The sequence below is a fragment of the Equus przewalskii genome, chromosome 12, assembly GCF_037783145.1.
Source record: "Equus przewalskii isolate Varuska chromosome 12, EquPr2, whole genome shotgun sequence".
Lineage (NCBI taxonomy): Eukaryota > Metazoa > Chordata > Mammalia > Perissodactyla > Equidae > Equus > Equus przewalskii.
In genome coordinates, this window is record NC_091842.1 from 20060529 (window position 1) to 20067490 (window position 6962).

General features: G+C 58.6%; 2 protein-coding genes across 8 annotated transcripts; both read left to right on the forward strand.

Annotated features, from left to right (window-relative positions):
- The first annotated feature begins 345 nt into the window (after positions 1 to 345).
- On the forward strand, positions 346 to 4035 carry PRRT2 (proline rich transmembrane protein 2). 5 transcript variants are annotated; one of them, XR_011524768.1, is made up of 4 exons: positions 346 to 552; positions 1224 to 2191; positions 2343 to 2700; positions 2868 to 4035. XR_011524768.1 is itself a non-coding variant. In XM_070568061.1 (4 exons), exons 2-4 carry the CDS (start codon positions 1289 to 1291, stop codon positions 2876 to 2878), a joined length of 1047 nt encoding a protein of 348 aa, XP_070424162.1. In that variant the 5' UTR covers positions 346 to 552; positions 1224 to 1288; the 3' UTR covers positions 2879 to 4035. The 5 variants fall into 5 exon arrangements, 4 of the variants coding, with proteins under 4 accessions (XP_070424162.1, XP_070424165.1, XP_070424164.1 ...); XM_070568061.1 differs by having other exon boundaries at positions 2568 to 2700; XM_070568063.1 differs by having other exon boundaries at positions 549 to 678; positions 2568 to 2700.
- A 138-nt stretch (positions 4036 to 4173) lies between these two features.
- PAGR1 (PAXIP1 associated glutamate rich protein 1) lies at positions 4174 to 6930 on the forward strand. Of its 3 annotated transcripts, none has more exons than XM_070568067.1 (4): positions 4174 to 5154; positions 5358 to 5440; positions 5564 to 5642; positions 5835 to 6019. In XM_070568067.1, the coding sequence occupies exons 1-3, from the start codon at positions 4673 to 4675 to the stop codon at positions 5623 to 5625; spliced, it is 627 nt and encodes a 208-aa protein (XP_070424168.1). In that variant the 5' UTR covers positions 4174 to 4672; the 3' UTR covers positions 5626 to 5642; positions 5835 to 6019. The 3 variants fall into 3 exon arrangements, with proteins under 3 accessions (XP_070424168.1, XP_070424167.1, XP_008512505.2); XM_008514283.2 differs by lacking the exons at positions 5564 to 5642; positions 5835 to 6019 and adding an exon at positions 6499 to 6930 and having other exon boundaries at positions 4188 to 4318; positions 4653 to 5154; XM_070568066.1 differs by lacking the exon at positions 5835 to 6019 and having other exon boundaries at positions 5564 to 5778.
- The last annotated feature ends 32 nt before the right edge of the window (positions 6931 to 6962 follow it).

Sequence of the window (6962 nt, forward strand, 5' to 3'; positions counted from 1 at the left end):
CCTGTCAGGCTCCCTTCTCTTGAAACCTCACCCTGCTCTTACTCTGCAGCCTCTCCACATTTTGCCTCATCTCCCTTCCCATCTTTCTGCTTGTAGGGGTGCCTCCCTATGGTCCTGCCTGTCTCACTGGTCCTGTCTTTCCTCGAAGAGCCCTCTCCGTTTTCTCCAACCCCCTACTTCTACCAGGACCCCCGGTGACCGTTGGCGGGAGGGGCCCGGGGCTTGGGAAGGAGGCACCCCCGGGAGGCGCGCGTGGGAAGAGGCAGGGAGGCAGCGTGAGTGGTCCCCCGGCCAGTTGCCCGGGTAACGCGGGGCCTGGCACGAGTGGCTCCCTTGGGCTGGCGGGGAGGGGCGGGAGCGTGCAAGGGGCGGGGGCGGCGCGCGGCGGCAGCAGAGCGTAGGGGAGGGGACCTGAGAGGAGGGGACGAGCAGAGGGGAGGGGAGACCTGCCGCCTCCCTCCTTGGCTCGCTGACTCCCTCCCGGGCTGCGGCTGCTGCAACGGTGGCGGCGGTGGCAGCTGCAGTGGGAGCAGTCTGGAGGCCAGCGTCGAGGTGAGACGGGGATGGGCTGAGGCTGCGGGTAGAAGTGGACGGACAGACGGCGGACGCTGCACGGGAATTCGGGCGCCTGGAGGACTGGCTGGTGGTGCTGGGCGCGCCACGCCAATGGGAGGAGGCGTAGGTCCTCCAGGGCGAGGGAATCCCTGGGAGAGGGGCTGAGAAGGGGCTCAGAGGAGATGCCCAGATTCCCCAGGGAGGGGCAGGAGGCGTTTGCGCCCCAAACGCGCAGCAAGAAAACTGCACTAGCTGGGTGCCCAGAGGAGGGGAGGATGCAGAGGGAGTGGAATGTGAGTATCGGGTCCTCTGCCCAGTCTGCCTATCAGAGTGTACGGGTGTCTGCACAGCTTGTTGATTTCGGGGTGCTGGGCCATCTGCTAGGATCTGAGAGTCTGGATCTTGTTGGGTGGACCCGGGAAGAGACCATGGGGAGGGTCCTGTTTACAAAATGGTTAATCTTCCCACTGCTCTCCAAGCAGATTACTTTGCGCAGAGCACTGCTCCCCAGAGAAGTCCCACCCCAAGGCAAAGGAAACCCCAACTTTTCTTCCTCTCCCCAGAGGCAGCCTGAGGTAGCCCTGAGACGGGAGCATAGCTCTCTTGGGCTGCAGTGCTGAGAGCCCCCTCTTCCCTCCTCACACCAAGCCTGTCTCCTCCTCTTCCAGGATTTGCTGCTCTCTCTGCTGCTCCATCCTTCCCACAGAGGCCCTCTCCCCTTTCCCAACACAAGATGGCAGCCAGCAGCTCTGAGATCTCTGAGATGAAAGGGATAGAGGAGGGTCCCCAGACCCAAGGAGAAGGGTCTGGCCATTCTGAAGCCAGAACTGGCCCTCTCCAGGTCCCAGCTGGGGTCCCAGATGAGCCAGAGGCCCTGCACCCAGGCCCAGACATCACTGGGGCCCCTGTGGACTCAGAGCCCAAGGCTGGGCTGGCTCCAGAAACCACAGAGACCCCAACTGGGGCCCCAGAAACAGCCCAGGCCAGAGACCTCAGCTCAAGCCCAGGAGGGGAATCAAAAGCCAACTCCAGCCCCAAAGAAGCATGCCAAGAGCCAGCATCCAAACCCGAAGTGAGCGAAGAGGCCACTGCAGACCAGGGGTCAGACCTGGAATCTGCAGCCCCACTTGAGCCAGCCTCAGAGCCCACTCCCCAGCTGGGCCCCCAGTCAGTCCCTCAGCCAGACCCCCACCCAGGTTCCCAGCCCACCTTCAAGCCAGCTCTTCAGCCGGAGCCCTCTACTCAAGCGGAGGACCCCACTCCGGTCCTCACAGAGAGTGTGGGGGAAAAGCAGGAGAATGGGGTAGTGGTTCCCCTGCAGGCTGGCGATGGCGAAGAAGGGCCAGCCCCCCAGCCTCATTCACCACTCTCAACAAACGCCCCCCCAGCCAATGGGGCTCCTCCTCGTGTGCTACAGCAGCTAGTTGAGGAGGAACGACTAGGAAAGGCTCACCGTGGTCATCTAGGATCTCCCCGAGGTAGCCTGAGCCGCCACCCCAGCTCCCAGCTGGCAGGGTCTGGGGTGGAGGGGGGTGAAGGCACCCAGAAGCCTCGGGACTACATCATCCTCGCCATCCTGTCCTGCTTCTGCCCCATGTGGCCTGTCAACATCGTGGCGTTCGCTTATGCTGTCATGGTGAGTCCTATGGGACCCTGGCCCAGGCCTGCTGTGGCTCCCAGCTTCCTGCCAGCACTGGGACAGAGCCCCAGGAGTAGCCTCGCCTTCCCTTCCCTCTCTGCATGGATCTCACTTTCTAATTATGGGGCCTTTGCTTGCCTCTCCCTAGGACTTCACCCTCTGAGCCACCACTGCCCTACCCCTCAGGTGGGAGGGACGTCAGGACATGTTTCACACAGCTTTGCTGACCTGTGCCCTCCTCCCCCTACTTCTCCAACCTTCCTTCCTCCCTTAACCACTGTCCACGGGCCGGACGACTCTTTCACCTGATCCCTGCTGGGTTGGCTTCTCCTGACCTGGGCCACGGTGCCCCCACCCCTCACCCTAACCCCAGTCCCGGAACAGCCTGCAGCAGGGGGACGTGGATGGGGCCCAGCGTCTGGGCCGCGTGGCCAAGCTCTTAAGCATCGTGGCACTGGTAGGGGGGGTCCTCATCATCATCGCCTCCTGCGTCATCAACTTAGGCGGTGAGTGGGGGTCTGGGACAGGATGGGAGGAATGGAAGGGTTGGCAAGGCCAGCTCTACTAACCCCTGCCCCTGCTCTCTCCTGTCTGTCCTCTCTACTTCTCCTTTGTCTCTCCTTGTCTCTCCCCCCTACTGTTTCTGTCCTTCCCTTCCTCTCCTCTCCCACAGTGTATAAGTGAGGGGCTCTGCCCTGCATTCCAAGATTTTTCTTCCTGTTGGGAGCTGCCTTGGGCCCATCCTCCCCTTGGGGGAGCCCAATCGATGGCCCAGGCCTGCACCCATAGGGACCAAGGGAGCCTGAGCGGCCTTGTTTACAGCTTCCTTCCTGCTCCTGCATCCTGCCAGGCTCCTCTGCCAACTGTAGGCCTCCTTTCTCCCTGCACTGTTTCCAGCCTTCCTGCACCTCTGCCTGCATCCCCTCCAGCCTCTTGGCCTCCCTCTCCCTGCACTTCTGGAAACTTCCCTGAACACCTCCCAGACTCTCTTTGCTCTCAGCCTCCCTGCATCTCTGCCATCCTTCCTGCACTTCTTCCAACCTCCCAAATTCCCTGCACTTCAACCCTGGTCTCCCCTCCTAACTTTCATTGTCTTAGCATCTTCCCTTCCCTCTCCACACCCTCCTCCCCCTTCCCCTTCTTGCCTCCTCCTCTCCCCTCAGCATCCTCTCCTCCATCCTCCTGCCACCGCTTATTCTGCAAAGACTCCAGCACTTAGATCAGTCTGGGGGAGGGGAGCGGTGCCTTGAGAGGGGCTCCCTAGCCCTGGGCTCCGCCTATTTTCTGCTGGGACCACCCCGGCCCAGACGCCCCCAGGGCGCCTCGCGGGTCCCAGAGCTGGCAAGCCAGGCCTCGTTTGGGGACTTGTGCAGGTGTGGGGAACACTGTTTCGAACATGCAGTGGGAGAAGGGAAGGGCGCGGCTGTTGACCACCGCCCCCCCCCAGGTCAGCCTGAGTTGGCCTGTTTGACCTGGGCTTTTTAACCGAGTCAGCGAGTTTCTTAAAGGCGTTGGGGCTGGGGTCATTCACGTGCTTTGTAACGAAAGAACCCCCAAGATAGGACCAAAGCTCCCAGCTGCATGGAGCGAAGGAGGGGCGGGGAGCTCTATAATTTTCTGACAGGACGAGGGAGGTTTGTTGCACGCGACAGCCCGCTGGGGAGGCAGGGACCCAGCTACGACGCAGTTTGGAGTTGGCGGTTTTTTTGTTTTCTAAAAAAAGTGTGGAGGGAAAAAACTACAAGTCTAAAAAAAAAAAGGATACATCAAACTGATTGTCCCTTTTTGTATGCCGGATGCTGCATGAGTCTGAAACACTAATAAACGGAGACTGCATGAGACTCGCCTTCAGCCTCTGTCCTTGCGTCGGTCCGCCGGGGGGCCGGTGGGACCGCCGCCTCCTTTCCGGGGTAACCCACTAGGTGGTATGCGCATGTGCCATCCCAGTGGCCATCTTTACTGTGGGCCGACGCCTATTATGCCCGAGGGCCTACTTGCGCATGTGCACAAGCCTTCCCTTGCTTTCCTCTTCGAAGTAGTCTTAACTAGAGTGGACCTCCCGCGCCATCTCTGCGCCTGCGTACTGTGACCCTGCGCAGCCCAGGAGGCGGGTCTTAGTTCCAGGTGCGTACCCCGGCTGAGGTGGCGGAACTGCGAGGTGTGGGGAGAGGGCGTCGGATACAGATGTGGCGAGGGGCGGAGTGAAGGCGAGAAGAGCACGTCCGATTCTCTCCTGCCCGGAAAGTAGTTTCTGTCGATCCCTGGGAACATTGGAGTACTGGATCTCGATCCGTGGGGCGGGATCCTTGGGGGGGACTGAGCGCCCCCTCCTGGGAAGGGACAGGCTGGTCGCAGGGACCGCTGTTGGAATCTGATTGGAGAGACGTTCCCTAATCCCCTGGGGAGAGCGGGGTACCCCCCCCCCAGCTTAGTACTCGTGCATCTCCTATCATCGTAGGGCCTGTTCTCTAGTGGCCTATGTCCCTTGTCCGGGGTCATGGAGACATTACGGCCACCACGGCGGTGCCTCTGTCTGAAGAAGGGGAGGTGACCTCCGGCCTTCAAGCTCTGGCCGTGGAGGATACCGGAGGCCCCTCTGCTTCGGCCAGTAAAGCCGAGGAAGAGGGGGAAGGAAGCCGGGAGGAGGCCGAGCGTGAGGGGTCAAGGGCCGAGGAGGTGCAGGGAGAAGCCCCTAGCGCTGAGGGTGAAGAACATGCCAATGGAGAATCCGAGGACTGGTGCGTGCCCTGCAGCGATGAGGAGGTGGAGCTGCCCGCAGGTGGGCAGTCCTGGATGCCACCCCCCTCCGAAATCCAGCGGCTTTATGAACTGCTGGCTACCCACGGTACCCTGGAGCTTCAAGCTGAGATCCTTCCCCGCCGTCCACCCACGCCTGAAGCCCAGAGTGAAGAGGAGAGATCCGATGAGGAGCCTGAGGCCAAAGAGGAGGAAGAGGAAAAGTGAGGGCATACCCCTACACCTTGTCCCTGAGGCTGCTCCCTTGATGCCAGGAAGAGATAGGGAAGGGAGGTGGGACCTAGGAGCATGGAAAGTGGAGAAAGGAAGAGAGCAGAAGAAGAGCCGGCAGGCTGGGGAGAAGCTCATGGTGTGGGTGTTTGGGGGGGACCACCCTCACCTTTCACTCTATGTCCACTTGTCCCAGACCGCACATGCCTACAGAATTTGACTTTGATGATGAGCCAATGACACCAAAGGACTCTCTGATTGACCGGAGACGCACCCCAGGTACAGACAAGAGGGAAGTGTTGGGGGGAGGTGAAGGGCCTCTGCTCCCATTTACCCAAAAGTTGACTCCCTAAAAGAGGCCTTTGCTTGGTGCCTTGGTTGCTACACAACTTCTAGTTGCAGGAGAGAGCATTCACCCATGGTGCCATCCTTCCAGCTTAGATGGATACCCTGTCTTCCTTTAAGAGACTGTCACAGAAAGGTCTGTCGTGTTTCCCATTCCTTTCATCTCCATCTCCCCAGAAGTCCATCTTCCTGGTCACTTGTTATTATATAGATCCACACCCCTATACTGCTGTACTCAGTTACATCTCCTCATCTGAACCAATTTCTCACCCCACATGCCTTCCTAGAATTTATCTTTGGAGCCATCTTGATTTCTCTTTTACCCCAGCATTCAAGTCAGCAGCAAATCCTGTTAGCTCTGCCTCTACATTTCCAAGTTCGTCTGCTACTCCTCACCTTCAACACCAATCCCTCAATCAAGCCACATCTCTCTTGCCTGGAGAGTTGTAGTAGCTCCTAACTGGTCTCCTGGACTCCTGTCTCAGCAACTGGAATGATTCTTTTAGAACATAGGTCATGTTACTTCTCCGTTTAAAATTCTCCAAAGGATTTTATTGCTGGGGGGTGGGAAAGAGTGTGTCAGAGAGAATCCAACCCTCACCCCCTGGGCCATCAAGGCTTCCAAAGCCATTTCCATTTAAACGAAGAGCTCCAAACCCCTTGTCAGGACCTGGATGTCACTTCTTTGGCCTCATCTTTCACATCTCGCCCAGCTCTCTACTCTCCAGCTCCTCTTTGAACAGCCCTCCCTGTTCCTCCCCTAAGGCCTTTGCTCTTGCTCTTCCCTGGTCTTCACATTACTGGCACCTTTTCATAATTCCAACCTTCATTGCCCAGCCCATGTGAGCCCAGCCCTAAACCTCAGAACCTCCATGCAAGAGGCATGGAAATCAGAATGTTTAACGAGCTCCCCAAGTAATTAGTACCATCCAGGCAGGTCTGGTGCACACTGCCTCATTTCCTCCCACGTTTCTCACCTTCCCATTCTCCAGGAAGCTCAGCCCGGAGCCAGAAACGGGAGGCCCGCCTGGACAAGGTCCTCTCAGACATGAAGCGACACAAAAAGCTGGAGGAGCAGATCCTTCGTACTGGCAGGGACCTCTTCAGCCTGGACGCAGAGGACCCCAGCTCCACCAGCCCCCCACTCCGGTCCTCCTCGGGGAGTAGTCTCTTCCCCCGGCAGCGGAAATACTGACTGCTGCTGCTGCCTTTAGGATGCAGAATGTGGACCTGCTTGGGCCTTGGCCCTCCTTCCCTAACCCAGGGCACTGGGAACCTTGGGAAAAGGAGAGGAACTCCAAGCTCCCAACCACAGCACCTTGCCAGATAGAGGATGTATGTGTGTGTGTTTATGTTTTCTGTTGAACATCTATTTGGACATGTGTGCTGAATTTTCTTAATCTAAAATAAAAAATGCAAAGTTATCTTTTAGCGGAGGGGCTGCAACTGGAGGCCA

Bases quoted from the DNA above. Each gene is read 5' to 3' on its own strand.
- PRRT2 (XM_070568061.1), top strand. From the start codon at position 1,289: ATGGCAGCCAGCAGCTCTGAGATCTCTGAGATGAAAGGGATAGAGGAG. The intron at 2,192-2,567 runs GTGAGTCCTATG...CCCTAACCCCAG, and splicing joins CGTTCGCTTATGCTGTCATG to TCCCGGAACAGCCTGCAGCA.
- PAGR1 (XM_008514283.2), top strand. From the start codon at position 4,673: ATGTCCCTTGTCCGGGGTCATGGAGACATTACGGCCACCACGGCGGTG. The intron at 5,155-5,357 runs GTGAGGGCATAC...CACTTGTCCCAG, and splicing joins AAAGAGGAGGAAGAGGAAAA to ACCGCACATGCCTACAGAAT. The intron at 5,441-6,498 runs GTACAGACAAGA...CCCATTCTCCAG, and splicing joins TGACCGGAGACGCACCCCAG to GAAGCTCAGCCCGGAGCCAG.